The sequence below is a fragment of the Sardina pilchardus genome, chromosome 7, assembly GCF_963854185.1.
Source record: "Sardina pilchardus chromosome 7, fSarPil1.1, whole genome shotgun sequence".
NCBI lineage: Eukaryota > Metazoa > Chordata > Actinopteri > Clupeiformes > Clupeidae > Sardina > Sardina pilchardus.
In genome coordinates, this window is record NC_085000.1 from 23,568,916 (window position 1) to 23,586,041 (window position 17,126).

Consider the following 17,126-nt stretch of genomic DNA (forward strand, 5'->3'; position numbering starts at 1 on the left):
GTTTGTTGCAGTTGAAAGGGTCTTTCGTGGAATGCATGGATTTAGGGCCACTGCAACACTGGGGTGTTTTCCATAGACAGTAAAGGGCATTTTCTTACCACATAGCGTCCCCCGCCTCTTAGGAACAAGATTCCAGTTTAACTGCAGATTAATTAAAGAATTTATGAATGGGTGCAACAGTAAACAGGATGAGTTACAGAAGTGGGCGATTATGAGCAATGATTGTCATTATAATCAACTATAGACAGCCATTATAGTATATAGTGCTATCGGTATAACTAAACTAGAGTGTGTGTTTCTGTGTGTTTAGGCTTTATAGTGTCCATCGTGATTATGGAGTTCATAATCACAATAATTTGTCTTGCTTCATCTCATATTTGAACTGTCTATATTTATTTCCCTTATATTACAGTGAGGAGAAAATGTATTTGATACCATGCTAAAGTTGCCTAAAAAGAGGAATATAAAATCGTCATTTGACAATTGATCTTAATGTCTTAATTCAAAAATTGAGTAAAAATAAAACCGCTAAGTACGCCAATTTTCTTTGTGATGGAAGAATGTTTCGTAAATAAATAAATGTTCTTCCTAAATGCTAGGGGGAAGTAAGTATTTGACCCCCAATGTAACCCTATGGGAATTCAACACATAGGGTTAACATAGGGGCGGGCAGATTTTTATTTTTTAAGGCCAGCTATTTTATGGATTCAGGATATTATGCATCCTGATAAAGTTCCCTTGGCCGTTGGAATTAAGATAGCCCCACATCATTACATACCCTTTACCATAGCTAGAGATTGGCATGGTGCTTTTTCCAGTAGGCCTATTAGCCTGTTTGATGCTCATTGAGCTCAATGCAAATCAAACAGGCTAATAGGCCTACTGGAAAAAGCACCATGCCAATCTCTAGCTATGGTGAAGGGTATGTGATGATGTGGGGCTATTTTAATTTCAAAGGCCAAGGGAAATTTATCGGGATGCATAATATCCTAGATCCATGAAATAGCTGGCCTTTAAAAATAAAAATCTGCCTGCCCCTATGTTAACCCTATGTGTTAAATTCCCATAGGGTTACATAGGGGGTCAAATACTTCCTTCCCCTAGCATTTAAGGAAAACATTTATCTATTTACGATACATTCTTCAATCACAAAGAAAATTGGTGTCCTTGGCGGTTTGATTTGTACTAATTTTTTGAGTTAAGGCATTAAGATCAATTGTCAAATGATGATTTTATATTCCTGTTTTAGCAGGGTATCAAATACATGTGCTCCTCACTGTACCTGCTAGGAAAATGTCACTGTAGTTGATCAACTTTGTCTTGAGTTTAATTAAAAGCATATTTCCTGTCCTGCATGCAGCTTGAGATTCAGAGCTTCAGTTTAAATATTTGTGTTTCTTAGCCCACGCCTCCATGATGAAATTAATCACGTTTGTGCATCACCTCTTGCCTCTCTCTCTCCCTCCTCCTCCAGCCTCCTCCTCTCTTGTCATGTTCACAATGCCTTACATCCCTCCCCTTTGGCTGTGACAAGAAGACTCCTCCCTCCCCCTCTCCCCCTCTCCCTCCCTCCCTCCCTCCCTCCCTCGTTCTGGATCTCTCCGTCTCCCTGCCGTGTCTCAGTGGCCGTGTTTCTCTGCGCGTTGGGGCAGCCTCATTCTCTCCTCCAGGATGTCGGGCCCTCTATCCAGCACCCTTCTCCTCCTCCTCTTCTCTCTCGTTCTGCTCCACTCGCCAGCGCTGAGAGCAAAGGTAAGAGAAAAAGCGCAGCGACAACATGGCCATCTGTCCACATTTTTTACAGCTTCCATCTCATGAAACAGGACTGAAGGGGGGGGACTATAGGCAACTGTAAGGAATAACAAACCGAGCCCAGACATGTGAACGGAGATCGCAGAGCCACAGCTCTCAGCAGCAGTGGCATTTGTTGCATGATTTGACGTTGATAGCCTCCAGCTAGTCTGTAATGAGTCATCATTTAAATCTGAAAGGACACATTTGCCGGAGATTTGCATAGACTTTGCTATTTCTCTGTCCAGGAATAGTCTTTTTAGTTGAATTCATTCAAAAACTGAACGTGTCATTCACGTAAATGTTTAGATGGGATAGTGAGTGCTCTTGTAAAGAAGGCGAAATTTCCTCTAGCCAGTCTGTTGAAATCTAATTATAGGTATCATGCTGGGTGTATTCAGACAGATTGATATCCAAGAGATGGTGGTGGCAAGGGAGGTAGGGAGGCACAAACACAGACCCAGCTATGTCCTTTATTACCAGGCAACAGCAAATTATTTACAGAGAGTCAGTCAGTAATTACAGGCTATCAGATTGTAGACAAATTATTGAATAGTCTTCTATCTAAATCATTTTAGTAATCTGATGTCACAAATCCATCCTGCCATAATAGATCACTTTAAAATGATAGATCAAATGTTTGTGTGTGTGTGTGTATTTGTAGGTTGAGGTGGTGATGGTGGTGGTGTGTGTGTTGTGGTGGTGGTGGTGGTGAAATTATGAAAAAATAAAATAATATTTATTTTTTCATAATTTTTCAAAGAATGCTTCACTCCACTAAATCGTCATGCAAAATGCAACTGTCTCTGTATTCCAAATAGTGCATTGAAGTGTATGTAGTGCATCTAAACAGTCAAAACATCTGTGCTCTTACATCTGTCATTGTCACTTGTCTGACTTACATTCAGAGAGTTTGAAATATTCAGAAGGAAGGACTGTAGTCTTCTGGGGCCCTGGAGCGGTCTGTTCTAACCCACAACCTTTAGGATGATGCTGTTCCCTTGCATGGACCATCTGTTTCTGACATTTAATCTGACATTAAGCGTATAGGTTAAACTGGAGTTTTGAATCTAGATAATGCCATAGCATCATATATGTAATATATATTCACATGGGGAACATGTGTGATATGCTATGTTACAGAATGCATTGATTGTGTAGGGTTTTATCATTGACCTTTATAACTGTTTCACATGATTAAATGCTCACATTTTACAATGTATATTGGAAGTTAATTTGTAATCCACCGATCTAATTGAATTAAACAAAATAATTTAATGTATTCCACCAATCTAATCTAATCAAATCTAGTTTCATTGCAACTCACTGTAACAAGCTCAATGCAGCAAGTTAACAAACTAGCAGATAGATAAGTACCACGGACAGCTCCAAATAGACATTGGAATTGTTTTTGTATTTGCACAGGCATATAATATGGAGACAAAGGTTGTGAAGCCCCTCTTTTCAAAGAAGAAAATATATATTTTAAAGGCTTCACAATACAAGGTTAAATGGAATCAATAAAGCAGTCTTGGAAATCTAATTTTCACAGAACATGTTGGTTTGCAGTGGGAGAGGCATGCTGCCATGGCAACTGCTTTCAGTGGGCATATGCACAAACCATTTGCTCCCAGTAAATGTGTGCGCATTTGTGTACACAAACACACACAGGTGCATGCACGCACGCACGCACGCACGCACGCACGCACACACGCACGCACGCGCACACAAACACCTCACCTCACATATCCTCCTCGAGCTCACGACGACAGCAGCTATAAACAACGTAACAAAATGATACAGATTCATCTCAATGGCAACATGATGTCTGAAAAAATAATTTCAGGTTTTTCATTAGTATGCACAATGCACATTAGTATACACATTTTTTTTCAGAAACTACAAACTATATTTGATTTATTCTGCAAAATTAAAGGAACTATAGCATACAGCAGTGTGAAAACTACTGCAGTAATTCATCCATTACAGTCTCGTGCAAAAGGGATCATTAACAAGTGAAGTAACAAGTGAATATAAGAATGGATGGTGGTTAGCTGCGGACACAATTAAAATGATCTAAAAAGGGAAAGGCAGATAATTCTCATAATGTAGACCAACACCCTCAAACAAATCTTAATTTATCAATATACGACAAACCCCCTAAATATGAACAGATCCCCTGAACAGATGGGTCAGATCCGGAGCAACCCACACAACATCCTTTCTTTCCTCCTTTACTGCTTAACGATGTACGCCGACCCACAACGGAGCTGTGCGGACGTCATTGTGCGCCACAGTGACTCACCAGGCTTCTGAGTCACTACGCAAGCACACAGACACACACACACACGCACACACGCGCACGCACGCAACAACCCCCCTCACAAGGAGTGCACCTCCTTCACCTTACAGACGTCACACACAGATTCATTATTGATGGATGCTGCCTGCCAAAGTCTCAGCCACAAATCAGATGGAGGACGACTCAGGCTGAGCACAATGCGTCAGAGCGCTTCAGAAATGGCGAGTATTCCCAGAGTGCACTTGAGAACACGCCGCTGCAAACATACTGACATAGGCTGCGAGACATACAGAAAGCCCCTTTGAGTGAGACTATTTTTTATTGCTATACTGGTTGAGCCAGTCTACATGCATTTCAGAACAAGCGCACAGCATGTCACCATAGTAATTGGAGCAAATGTAGACCATGTCCATGTTATGTATGAGACGCTTCCACATTATAGAGCTCTCAGTGCCTCAGGATAATAGTGGGGGGGGGGGGGGGGTTGTGCAACTGTACACTTGACCCTCCAAAAGCAATCTCCATTAAAAGGCATTTGCCAAAGTACTTGATTGAGATCAAACTCACAGTGGGTGATAAAAACGCAGAGCTCCAGGCCCATTGTCAGTATCGCCACAACAACTCTTCTTTCCCATGAACATCATTAGTGCACTCCAATCACTCTGATGTAAAAGTAGCCAGAGGGGATCATGTGTCTGAGTTACTGGGATGCTGATTTCCGTGACTGCACGAGTCGACCTAAGTTGAGAAGTTTCTTCTTTTCCTTCTTTCTTGCTGTTCTGATGATCTGTCCTCTGTGCCTTTTGTTCTGTCTTTCCTAAAGACCCTTCTTCTGTTATCTTCTTTACCTTTATCTCTCTGTCTCTCTCTCTCTCTTTGCTTTTAGAGGCACTGAAATACTCACTCTCTAACTCGTCTCCCCAGACATCATAGGGACTACGCAGAGCTATGCTGCCTCTTGCCATGCTCAGAAAATCATATTATACTAACACATTCAGGGCAGGTAGCTCCAAGTCCCACACCACCATACTTTTCTCTGTGCAAATTGCAGATTTTGCACATTGAACGCCAACTGTTTTTGTAATGCTGAGGCAGTATGGCTGGGAAAATGGGTTTCATTTTCAACTATAGGGACGCTTGAGCAACTAGCAAACCTGTCAGTTCTCTGGATCCATTCTTGCATTTTTTGTTCAAAACTCCACCATTCCAGAATAACCACCATACAGCTATTCACAACATGGTGAGCTATATGGGGAATAACCACCACACAGTTACTCATAACATGGTGAACTATATGGGAAATAACCACCATACAGTTATTCAATACATAGTGCACTATATGGGGAATAACCACCATACAGTTACTCACAACATGGTGAACTACAGTATATGGGAAATAACCACCATACAGTACTCACAACATGATGAACTACATGGGGAATAACCACCATACAGTTATTCAACAGTGCACCATATGGGGAATAACCACCATAGTTCACCATGTTGTGAATGAGTGGATGTTCCAAACACAGTGAAGGTGCAGCTGGTCTGTGGTGGCCATGCCTTGAGTCTTGAGTCAGGGGCCGGTTTCACTAAGATAGACTGTGACAATAACTTAGACTAAGGGTATAGTTAGACTTAGCATAGACGTCTGAATAATACTGTTGTACAAAGTAGTTAAGACACCGACTATCCTAAGACGTATCTTACCCCATATAGACCAGTCTAAACTACTCAAGTGAAAGCGGCCCCAGGTCTTGAGTCCTCCAGTGGGTGAGGACGGAGCGCCTGTGCCACTGCTGGTGCTCTCTGACAAGACAGGATGTGAAAAGCAGACGTGGGCAGCAGTGATGTACGTGCTGAAGACGTGAGCGTGTGCGCTTGTTTTTGACAGTGCCCCGTGAGGGATGGCACACACATCATCAGCACTGACACCAGAAGCAGACCCAGAAGCATAGTCACACACCACTCACTCACACACACACACACATACACACAACTCACACATACATACACACTCACACTCACACTCACACACACATAACTCACACTCTCTCTCTCAAACACACACACACACAACACACACACAAAGTAAGGCTGAGTCACTCGGCTGTGAGAGAAATGGAGCGAGGAGAATGACAGGAAACCAGAACAAGCCAGAAGCACTAGAGAGAAAAAGGGAGAGAGAGAGAGAGAGAGAGAGAACAGTATTATTAATACCGGCCTTGATTAAAATGACAAGGCTCTCAATCAGGCGGCTGCGGGAGATTAGAGTGGAGCGGCTTGCTGCGGGGATCATTCACGGTAGAGATCACAGCCTGCCTCCCGCCACCGCCGCCTCCACCGCTCAGCCAGTCATCGTTGTTGGGCTCCTTCATCACTCACATAGAAGAACACAGATAAGCACTTTTCAGGCACCTGCAGAGTCAGGTTTCAGTTCCAGGGCCGGAAGAAAATTTTTAGAGTCTGTGACTTAGGTTGGGGACTTAAAGCAACACTAAAGACTTTTTCATACCGTAAAATAATGTTTCCAAAATTATTTCAGCGGTTCATCAACTCGTAACAGGGTGAACGGCACTTCTGCACTCACTTCGCGGCCCTCCATCGGCTATAAGCGCACTATGTAACTTTACCAAATCGGGTAGCGTACCTGTAGATCGATGAAATGAGACATAAGAAACTACAAATTTGACTTGCTTCGATGTCGCAATGCATCATACTTTAATAAAATCGTGAAACATACAGTACCTTGACTGTGGACATCGTTATTTGCTGGATAAACAAATAGCGTGCGTGGGACAGAGGAAAAGCTTTGGTGTTGCTTAAGGAAGCAAAGATATCAAAAACAATTGACTTGCGCTACAGGTGGGATCTAAGAGATTGGTGTACCCTTCAGTTCGAGAGTAAAGATCTTTAAGTGTTAGAGCACAACAGATTTAGCCCTGAGCAAGAATCCAATCACATAACAACTATCTGCCATGTTGTTTTCAATCATTCTGATTTGATGTATCTAGCCACGCTGTTTAAAGTCCAGTAATTGATAATAAAGTGAGTCCTGACTTGTAAGGGAGCACAAATGCTGACAAAGAGTCTGTCCAGTGTCACTTGAATGACACATTCTCTAAATGACCTAACGGGGCATGTAATTGACAGAACCTTCTGAACATAATTACCTACTCCTGACTTCAGTAATTACTTAAATGGAGGTTTTAATTAACATGCAACAGGTGCTTATTCTTTCTCTAGTGGTGTGTGACGGCACCAGACATGCAACTGACAGCACCACACACAAGTACAGTACATACTTATGCAAAATACTTAAATAAAAAAAAAAACACACAACATTTGTATCATTTTGACAGCTATATCTTGTTTAGTTTGTCAACTTGTTTCCTTCGTCATTGGCATAGCTATAAAAGCTTTTGGAAAGGCGGTGCTGTGCTAATGCCCATGAAGTTGTATCCCATAAAATATGAGCAGTCTTCACGACACCACTCTTGCAATCTGTGGAAGCAATTCACAAAAATACCCCGAGCTTAGTGCTGATGAGGAAGATGGGATTGCAGTTACAGTCGTTTCAGTCTCATGGGAGACACTGACGAACTGCTGCATGCAATCTCTCACGTTCGATGGTCAAGGGCCCAGACAACATAAGCATGCACTGGTAATCTTAATCAGTGATACATGTAGCTGCAGTATTAGTTTGGATTGGTATGACACAGGAATTTAGGTGGTAGTTGTACAAGTACAACATGAATTCATGTCTTTGGCTGTGGCAATAATAGGAAAGCTTCCACTCATCCTTGAAATTCTGCTGAAGGACGATTTTATGGTAGCGCTGAGGGGCACCATAACACACACTTCATCTCTGAATATATCCAATCGAGAGCAAGTGTGTGGTTGAGACTAGAATCTACTTTTCCTTGAGTCATGATGAATGAATGGCCTGCAGATGCACACAAAAGCTGAGATCACAGATGTGAATCACGGCTTTCTAAGGATTCATGTCGGAAGGAAGGTTTGGCTTTTACAGGTGGGGGACTGGAGCAACCTCTCTCTCCCTCTGAGGCTGAGCCAAGCAGCTTCTACGTCCCTCTAAAAAATATAGGCTAATAAAGAGTCTAATTTCTCCTATGACCTCTAGCTACACTTTAAAAAATAATGGGGCCAGCACCGGTTCATCAGAGCGATGCAATAGAGGAACCTTTTTCAGTGCTTCAAAGAACCACCGTGGCAGTTCGCCTGATGTACAGTAATGGTTCAACAGAGTTTTGACTCTCCATGGAACAATCGAGAGATTTAAAGAACCATCTAAGCACCTAGTGCATTTTAGTCATTGAAATACTACATTTTTGCATTATACTGTACTTTTTTAAATATGTTTTTGTGATAAGTTGTTTTAGTAGACACTTTTGCCCAAAACTGTGTAGGCCTACATTATGATCTCTGAATGTGACAAAAAAAAATGTTATGAGCTTGAAATGATTGTTGACTGCACCTTCAATATGCTTTTGATTTGTTTTACAGACACAGGTGGTGGTCTTCTCAGTGGTACATTTTGTTTTCTTTTTGGTGTTTACAAAGATTATGTGCATCATTTTTATCTTTATTAATAGGCACAATCTACAGGAGTTTACTGACTCATAAAAGCCAATGATTGGCAGAAGCTGTTATCACTTGATGTACAGTATACCGTAACTTCTCTTCGATTAATCTCTATCTCTTTCATATAGATTAGGGAAGCACTTGTGATCTGTGATATCACATTTTTGTCTCTTCATTCTTCTAGAGTTGCAGTTAATTTGTTATAACAAGAGTTTTCTTCCCTCCATCTTCTCTCTCTCTCTCTCTCTCTCTCTCTCTCTCTCTCAGCCATTGTCTGCAGCTCATGGGCGTGGGCGAAACTTCGACGGTGGAATGGTGCGCGTCCGGCGGGACCTCCGCGACTCGCTCCCCTACGAAGCTCAGATGATGTCATACTCGCCGGGCGCTGAGATGAAGGTACGCGCCAGCGACCTCTACAACCAACCGGACGCCTGGAAGGCAAAAGGCCTGAGCCAGGCTCTTCAGCAGTTAGTGGAGAGTGACCAGAGGCGGGACCAGGAGGCAGCCTACCTGTCCGGCATCATGCGCCTCCTGAGCCAAATCGACGCCAACAGCCAGGGAGGTGCCCAGGAGGACGCGGAGGACGCCGGGGACTTCCAGGGCCCCTACCCGCCCGACTACGACGACACCGAGCCAGGCGTGAGCATGGCCAAGCCGCAGGCGCAGGGAGCCTGGCAGGATCTCCTGGACCCCCAGCTCACCCAGGCCCTGCTGAACCGCTACAGGCAGGAGAGACTGCTGCAGGAGGCAGCCAATAGGATCCCAGAGCAGAGAGAGCAGGACAGAGACCAAGAGGTCCTCAGGTAAAGAAAAGACACTGCAAGCTCACACAGACCACCACATCACAGATGAGTGTAGCTGTAATGGCTTAAATATGGTTTACGTACTGTAGGGTATTAAAGGATCTTTGTCTGCAAGCCTAAACAAAAGAAATATAATATACAGACAGTATATGTATATGCAGATATTCTGTATTCTGTACCTACTCCAGGTGTTTGAGGAATGCATAGCGAAAACAGCAATACAAATATGATGTTCCTTTGTGTAAGAGCATGTCATAACTACTGGTCTGTTGGCTCTGTCGTGCAGATTCCTGGTGGAGAAAATCCTGTCCAGCCTCTCCCCAGGCAGCTCCCCCAGTCCTTCAGGGGGACGTCGGGCCAAGCGAGACGTGGACGCAGTCGCCGCCGCTGCAGCGAGTCGCGGCAGCCCCGCGCTCAGACGCTCCCGCCGTTCCCTGGACTCCCTTCCGCCTCCCCAGAACTCTGACCAGGTGTCGCTGCTCCGGGTGAAGCGACTCGGGGACGAGGACGAGGAGGCTGCCGGCCTGGGGGGAGACGTGGGGCAGCACAGGATGGCCGCCCAACCCGTCGGCCTTCAGAGGATGAAGCGCATCGACGTGGAGCCCCAACCAGCGAAACACAGCCGCAAACGCCGCTCCCTTGCCTACGACCCCAACCTGCTTGCTCAACACATCCTGCAGTATCTACCCCAGTAGACAGACAGACAGACAGACAGACAGACAGACAGACAGACAGACAGACAGAGACAGACAGCAGACAGAGAGACCACGAAGCGAAAAATATGTTTTGCCAGCCTCCATGTTCACCCATTTTATGCAGCATCTGTTCCCAGCAGCACTTAAACAGTTCTCCTGCACACTAAATGCAACATTAATGTCATAACCTTGCTGCGGCACACCGTATATAAATGTATTTATGAAGCTTTGTTTGTTCAAAAGCAACAGCCCTCCAGGGTGGAGGAGGGCATGAAATAGCATCATTGGGTTTTACCTACAGTAGCTTCTCGAGTTATTTTGTCAACATCCCAGCAGTGTACTGGTTGGTTGGTTGGTGTGAAATGATTTCAATATACCTGGCCGTAACGTCCGGTCACACTTTGTTGGTTTTGTCTCTTTGCTTCTCTGGCAAGTTACAGTAATGTGATGAAGACACAGTTGCGTTCTCCTTTTTAGTAAAACATTTCCGTTCTGGAATCTCATGAAATGATAATGATTGCCTCCGAAACCAGTTTAAAAATGCATGGCACCAAAATATCCTCAATGACTAAAGTTATTACAACACAAGGAACTCGAGAGTGTGTAGCATAGCTGTTCTTGTGTGGATGTTCTCGTGTGAGTGATGCTCACAGCAGGAAGTAACCCTCCTACAGCGTCTCCTACAGCCGGTGAACATCAGAGGCTATATCGAAATCAAGACCCCCCCCCCCACACCCACACACACACACACACACACACACACACACACACACACACACACACACACACACCAGCTAGGCTCGACAGCATTTCAGACACATTATACTTCCTACTAATCCTGTACACCTCACAGCAACTGAATACGCAAGCACAACTGCTGGAGTTACTCTGGTACCAGACTTATAGTTTACGTGCCTGTCCATTTTCTCGTCTTGGATTGTGGCTAAGTTGTGTTCAGTGTCACTCCAAGAATAGTGATTTATGACAAACTCATATCACGGAAACATATTTATTGTTTACAGTGCAGACATAACACAATTGGCACTTGGATTTTTAAGAGGACATTTTTCCTCAAACAGTATACAAACAGTAAAGTTATTGAGTTAACACAATAAAGACAAGTTTCCAACTTTTGACTCCCACAGTCTAAAATTGTCTAATGGTCTTGTACTAAGAGATGAAGGCATAGACATCTTAGTTGGCAGGCACAAGATCTACAAATTCACAATTAAGGTGAGCACAAAAATTATGATGGACGTTAGAGCAGAGACTCAAAATGATCACACCAAATGTATCTTTGACAACAGAACAGCTGTAAAACTTGTCTAATGCAGGCAGTGTATTCCTTTTGCATTTTTCCTTCTCTCATCTCTTTGGCTAAAGGGTATTGGCTTACTGTACGTATATCCGGCTTGATGCGTGCAACACACGTCTACCCTATCCTGACTTGCTACTGTAATGCCAGCTTGCCCAAATGGCCTCAGCTAAAAAATATATATATAAAATAAAAATAAAAATGTCAGTGCTTTCTTCCCTCACTGGATGTGCAACCTCTAGAAATATCTCGTCTTGCCCACAAATCTTGAGTTCATTGATCAATATTCTGTAGATCAATTTTTGCTGTCTCCTTTTTAATGTGGCTTTGTTCGATATCTGTGTAGTCTAAAAACTGATACAAAAATACATATCTGCACACTTGTCCTATAGCAGGATTGGTGAAGGTTATAATAAATTCTGTGTAAATTCACTGAACTTTTAGCTTAAAGGTTTTCTGCAAAAATATAGTTTGTATAATTCACAATATTCTTTTTTGCAGGCAATCAACATGAAAATAAAAAAATAACTAAAAAAAGTGCTTTGTTGTTTAATAAACAGATTTTGATATGACCTCTATAATGTATAAGGGAATGTAATATTTTTAAGTATCCTCAGACCATTTATTGTAACATTTTCCCTTCGCACAATGCTCATTAATTCCTTGCTATCCATGTATGTCCTTCGTGTAAGTCTTTACAAAGTGTCTAAAAATCTACAAAATACTATCCAATTCTGCATTTACGGCTCATGACATTCAGATGGCAAACCGATGAACATGCACAGTAACATACTGTAAAAACATTCAAACATACAATACTGTCATAAACAATACTGCTGACTAGAAGTATTTTCAGCACAAGGTTTAACATGACGAAGACGTAACAGGCATTAGGGTCGACCCCAGTTCTCATCTCACTTCAACAGCACTCTACTTATTGCATTGATGAGGATTAAACATGTATGATATGCTAACTGAGTTTCATAAACATACTAAACACTTGCGTCTCAGAGCATGTTCTGGAACATGTTTATGGTTATCTCTGTGTGAAGTTGGAGCTACCTTAAAACAGAGAGCAAATGCCTTCCTTTATGAAGGCGAACTGAATCAGGGTAGAACATCAGTGGCCGTCTCCTCTCCCCTCCACTCTCCCCCACTCCCCTCCACAGCCACTGCAGAACAAAATCAACCAGAGCACATGTCCTCCATCGCCACTCGGATACAGTTGCTAGGTGACCGTTTCTATGCAGGGAGATTATGTAAGTGGGGCACGTGGGCAATGATGTCACGGGGGAAGGGGAGGGGGAAGGGGGAGAGAACACGCCTCCTTTGCTGTTTTTTTCCTCCTCTTCTTCCTTCATTCCTTGGTAATGAGATGAGGGGATTGTAGTGTGAAGGTGAAGCAAGGACAGTGATCAAAAGCTGACAAATGAGCGAGACAGAGTGCACTGAGACAAGAGGAGAGGATTAATGAGAGGAAGAGAGCAGATGATGAGAGAGAGAGAGAGAGAGAGAGAGAGAGAGAGAACAAACACAAGGGGAACAGAACAAGACATCAGGGGAGAAAAGAAAAGAAAACAACACCATCACTTGCCACTGCCAAGCATCAATAGGCTCTTTTGTATTCAAGGTCGTCCAGTCTTAAGACCAATTTGCCATTATCCTAATGGAATTGCCATTAGCTCATACAGTTAACCTTACCTTACCTTTTTGGCACACTGATTGTCCTTGGCTCAAACTGTGGTCTATGGTGACAGAAGTAATCCTGTGACTGAAGAAAAATGGGCAGTGTACAGATTACATTTTTACACATTTTTAATGAAATTACACATCCTATGCTGTCATTTCATTGTTATAAGCATGACATTAAGGACAAATATAATAAACATCTATTGCTGAAAGACCGTCTCTAGGCCAACAATGACATTACCCTAAAGATATTATCATTTTATCATTCTAAAGATATAAGCATGTACAGGTGAGACCTAATTGTTGAGCACAGAGGCTGCTTTGTTGGTGATGTTGTGTTGTCCGGTTTGGTTCATTGTTGCCATTTATTGGTAGAGGACCCATCATGAGTATGGAGGAGGTGAGTCTGGGACGATTTTTGGTTTTGACAGTAAATAAGCTTGGTAAATAGATTGGCCGCTGTGTGAAATCTTCTACCTAATAGCTCGAGGAATTTTACTCTGCTGTGTATATTTGAAATAATAGTCCACTTTTTAATTTTTTTTTTAGAAAAAAATGTGCATGCAAATCTGAACGCAATAGTAGAGGAATACAGAGAAATTCATTTCAGTTCAGGTTTTGCCATGTCTCCTTTGAAAAACAACCTCTACTGTAATTTCCTGCATATAAGCCGCATTACAGTGTTTTATGCAGTGTTTTAAGTTAAAAGGAAAAAAAACACCATATTAACTGCCCCCTGTATTAACCTCAGCTGAAGAAATTTTGCAAGCCGCGGCTAATAGTCGGGAAATTACGGTAGTGTTCCAGTGCAAATACTATTATTTGTGGTCTTCAGCACCCTAAATTGGAAAGTATTTAGTATGGCACATAAATCATCAGAGCCCCTCAGCCATGCCTGCAGTCTCCAGTGTTAGTAAATATGGCGACTCTCACAGCTTACCATCCTTTGCATCGTATGGTTAACACCATATTAACTGCCCCCCTGTATTAACCTCATAGCTGAAGAAATTTTGCAAAATCAATGTACTGTATAAGCCACGGCTAATAGTCGGGAAATTACGGTAGTGTTCCAGTGCAAATACTATTATTTGTGGTCTTCAGCACCCTAAATTGGACAGTATTTAGTATGGCACATAAATCATCAGAGCCCCTCAGCCATGCCTGCAGTCTCCAGTGTTAGTAAATATGGTGACTCTCACAGCTTACCATCCTTTGCATCGTCAGGCAGGAGGGCGTCCTGCCTGTTCCCCAGCACAAAGGCGAGCGTGGCCAGAATGGCAGCATCCAGGATGCCCAGCATGGCCAGCACGTATGCCCAGTGCACGGTGCAGTTTCCGGGGGAGAAGCTGCTCACGCTCTCTCCACAGAGGGCACGCATCTCGGCACACTCCCAAGAGTCCGGGAACAGCACACAGGCCAGAGCCAGACAGAAGCCTGTGCGCATGCGAGAGACAGATAGAGGCATTACTGCGGACCGTTCAGACAGCAAACAGATTATTACAGCAATGGTCTAGTTTACTAAATCCAAAATTAGCATTAATATTAAATAGAAGAAATGAGTTAAAAAGATTATGGGGGTCCTATGGTGCAACTGGGGTGATTTCCCGATCCCTGCCCATCCCTCTCTCTCTTACTTCCTGTCAGTCTCTTCACTGTCTTGTCTGACTAAAGGCAAAAAAGCCCAAAACATATACTTGCATTGTGTGCAGGGCCCCATCTCAATAATCTCAATTTGACTATATTTCTCAAGTTTCATGTACTTTCCAGAGTCTATAACTTTGGTGCTGAGACTGTTGTTCTCTAACAGACAGGTTAGACATGTCCCCTCGTCACACCTGCATGAACACACCTGCAGTGAGCTGCAGCCAGGCGCATATCTTGTACACCGTGGCGGCGTTGCAGAAGCGGAAGAGACACAGGCAGCCCACGGACGCCCACACCATGGTCAGCGAGATGCACACGAGCACGGCCGGCGACTGGAAGGCCGGCAGCGGCGTGAGGGTGCGCAGCGAGCCGCGGCACTCGGGCACGGGCCAGTCCGTCTCCAGGCACACCTCGAACAGGCCCAGCGTGCCGGCCGGAGGCGGCGCGGAGCCGGGCCGGTAGTGGAGCTGCCGCGTGCCCACCCACGACGGCTGGATGAGGATGACCACCTCGATGACGGCGAAGCAGAGCGTGCAGACGGCCCACAGCACGCCCACCGCCCGGGCGCTGCGGATAAACTCCGTCTGGTAGAGGCGCGCCACCTCAGACGTGTGCACCTGCATGGCTGTACAAGTGGACAAGAGGGGTTGAGGGTAGTGAGGGGGTCTGTAGAGATGTAGATAGTAGTGCCTCATATATGATGAGACCATAACAAATTCACAGGTAGAGGAGAGGAGGTAATACACACAATACACAATCACACAATACACATGCATGAAAGTATCAGGGTCAAGGCTACGTTTCAAAGACTGTAAAAGTTATAACGATGAGTCAAAAAAGACCAAGAGGAGACAACAATGGTGTGTGCCACAAACATGCATGCAAACAGGAATTTGACCAGGAAGGTGCACCAGGCTCAACATGGTGTCAAGGTTAAGGTCACAGAACTGTGAAAGTCAAACAAACTATAGAGTGAAGGTTGATAAATACATCATCTTAAGCAGCAACAAAATACTATGATGGCACATGCCATAAACAAGCATGCCGATAGGAATGTGACAGGCCCACGAGGCCCAACAACATGCTGTCAAGGTTAAAAGATTTGATGCTATGGGCTGATGAGAAGGGTCAAATGATAATAGTGACAGTCACAAGAAGACCCACCAATATGCACAGTAACAAAAATGAATGTGGTTGCACAGCAAACACAACAAACACTGAGAACATCCTTCAGTAAGGGATCAGGCTCTCCTGGCTCAGGGCAGCGGATTAATGGCATCCCGGGATGGATTTAAAAACGCAGGACACAGACACAGCATATATAGGATGTTTGTGGGTCAGTCCGTAAACAAGAAACGCCAAACTAGTGGCAGCAGAATCACACACCATAGAACGCACATCACATCGACAGGAGATGAGGAAAATTAGTGCACAGAGATGCTTTGGCACAGAGAATTGCAGAATCATGACCACATAAACATGCTTGATGAGCTGTGAGTTGTGAGCACATAACAAACACTGTTGGTGGATGGCTCCTGTGAATGAGTGTGGCGATGACTGAATGAGATGCACAATGGAGCAAGGCAGAGGAAACGACAACAAAAACAAAAAGCCGTAATGTAAATCACCTCTCCTCTAGGTGCTGCCTGGCTGCGAGTCGGTCTTCCAAAAGCACACGGAGAGCGCCAGAAAGAGAGAGAGAGAGAGAGAGAGAGAGAGAGAGAGAGAGAGAGAGAGAGAGAGAGAGAGAGAGAAAGCGCGAAAGAAATGAAATCACGGGTCGATTACAGGGAGCTGCATAGTCTGGTCAGAGATGAAGAGGCGGGAAATGACTTCAGAAAAAAAAGGAGGAAAAGAAAACAAGCTGAAAGGAAATAGTCTCCTCCTCCCTTTTTTGGATCGGTGATGATGGCAGGATGATCGGCGTCAGCTACAGGCCCACACCGTCAGCACTGGAGAGAAGAGGGGAGAGAGAAGGAGAGATGAGAAGAGAGGGGAAAAGAAGGGAGGGAGGGAGGGAAGGAGGTTTGGCATTACAGGAGCATGGGGGAGGGGAGGGGTTTTCTATGCTCAGAGACATCAGTGCACACACACACACACACACAGAGAGAGAGAGAGAGACACAGACACATACACTGAAGCGCGCACACAATCTGCTGCAGTGCTGTGCGTCGCTGCAGAATGGCGAAGGGAATGATGGCTCAGCCTGAGGAGCAGGAGGGGGAGAGGGGTGCTATAATTCACAGCTCTGCCTCCAGAGCCCATACGATAACAAGGGGTGG

At 44.1% G+C, this 17,126-nt stretch overlaps 2 protein-coding genes across 3 annotated transcripts; one reads left to right on the forward strand and one right to left on the reverse strand.

Moving 5' to 3' along the window:
• Nucleotides 1–1,614: 1,614 nt before the first annotated feature.
• Nucleotides 1,615–10,600, forward strand: pcsk1nl (proprotein convertase subtilisin/kexin type 1 inhibitor, like). Its single transcript, XM_062541361.1, has 3 exons — nt 1,615–1,752; nt 8,966–9,501; nt 9,788–10,600. The coding sequence occupies exons 1-3, from the start codon at nt 1,672–1,674 to the stop codon at nt 10,194–10,196; spliced, it is 1,026 nt and encodes a 341-aa protein (XP_062397345.1). The 5' UTR covers nt 1,615–1,671; the 3' UTR covers nt 10,197–10,600.
• A 591-nt stretch (nt 10,601–11,191) lies between these two features.
• Nucleotides 11,192–16,759, reverse strand: lhfpl4b (LHFPL tetraspan subfamily member 4b). Of its 2 annotated transcripts, none has more exons than XM_062541363.1 (5): nt 16,473–16,759; nt 15,050–15,469; nt 14,407–14,634; nt 13,213–13,282; nt 11,192–12,933 (listed from the first exon to the last, which is right to left on the reverse strand). In XM_062541363.1, exons 2-4 carry the CDS (start codon nt 15,465–15,467, stop codon nt 13,257–13,259), a joined length of 672 nt encoding a protein of 223 aa, XP_062397347.1. In that variant the 5' UTR covers nt 15,468–15,469; nt 16,473–16,759; the 3' UTR covers nt 11,192–12,933; nt 13,213–13,256. The 2 variants fall into 2 exon arrangements, with proteins under 2 accessions (XP_062397347.1, XP_062397346.1); XM_062541362.1 differs by having other exon boundaries at nt 13,218–13,282; nt 16,473–16,758.
• Nucleotides 16,760–17,126: the final 367 nt, after the last annotated feature.

Bases quoted from the DNA above. Each gene is read 5' to 3' on its own strand.
- pcsk1nl (XM_062541361.1), top strand. From the start codon at position 1,672: ATGTCGGGCCCTCTATCCAGCACCCTTCTCCTCCTCCTCTTCTCTCTC. The intron at 1,753-8,965 runs GTAAGAGAAAAA...TCTCTCTCTCAG, and splicing joins CGCCAGCGCTGAGAGCAAAG to CCATTGTCTGCAGCTCATGG. The intron at 9,502-9,787 runs GTAAAGAAAAGA...TCTGTCGTGCAG, and splicing joins AGAGACCAAGAGGTCCTCAG to ATTCCTGGTGGAGAAAATCC.
- lhfpl4b (XM_062541363.1), bottom strand. From the start codon at position 15,467: ATGCAGGTGCACACGTCTGAGGTGGCGCGCCTCTACCAGACGGAGTTT. The intron at 14,635-15,049 runs GTGTGTTCATGC...GCATGCGCACAG, and splicing joins CTGGCTGCAGCTCACTGCAG to GCTTCTGTCTGGCTCTGGCC. The intron at 13,283-14,406 runs GTAAGCTGTGAG...ATTTTTCTTCAG, and splicing joins GCCTGACGATGCAAAGGATG to TCACAGGATTACTTCTGTCA.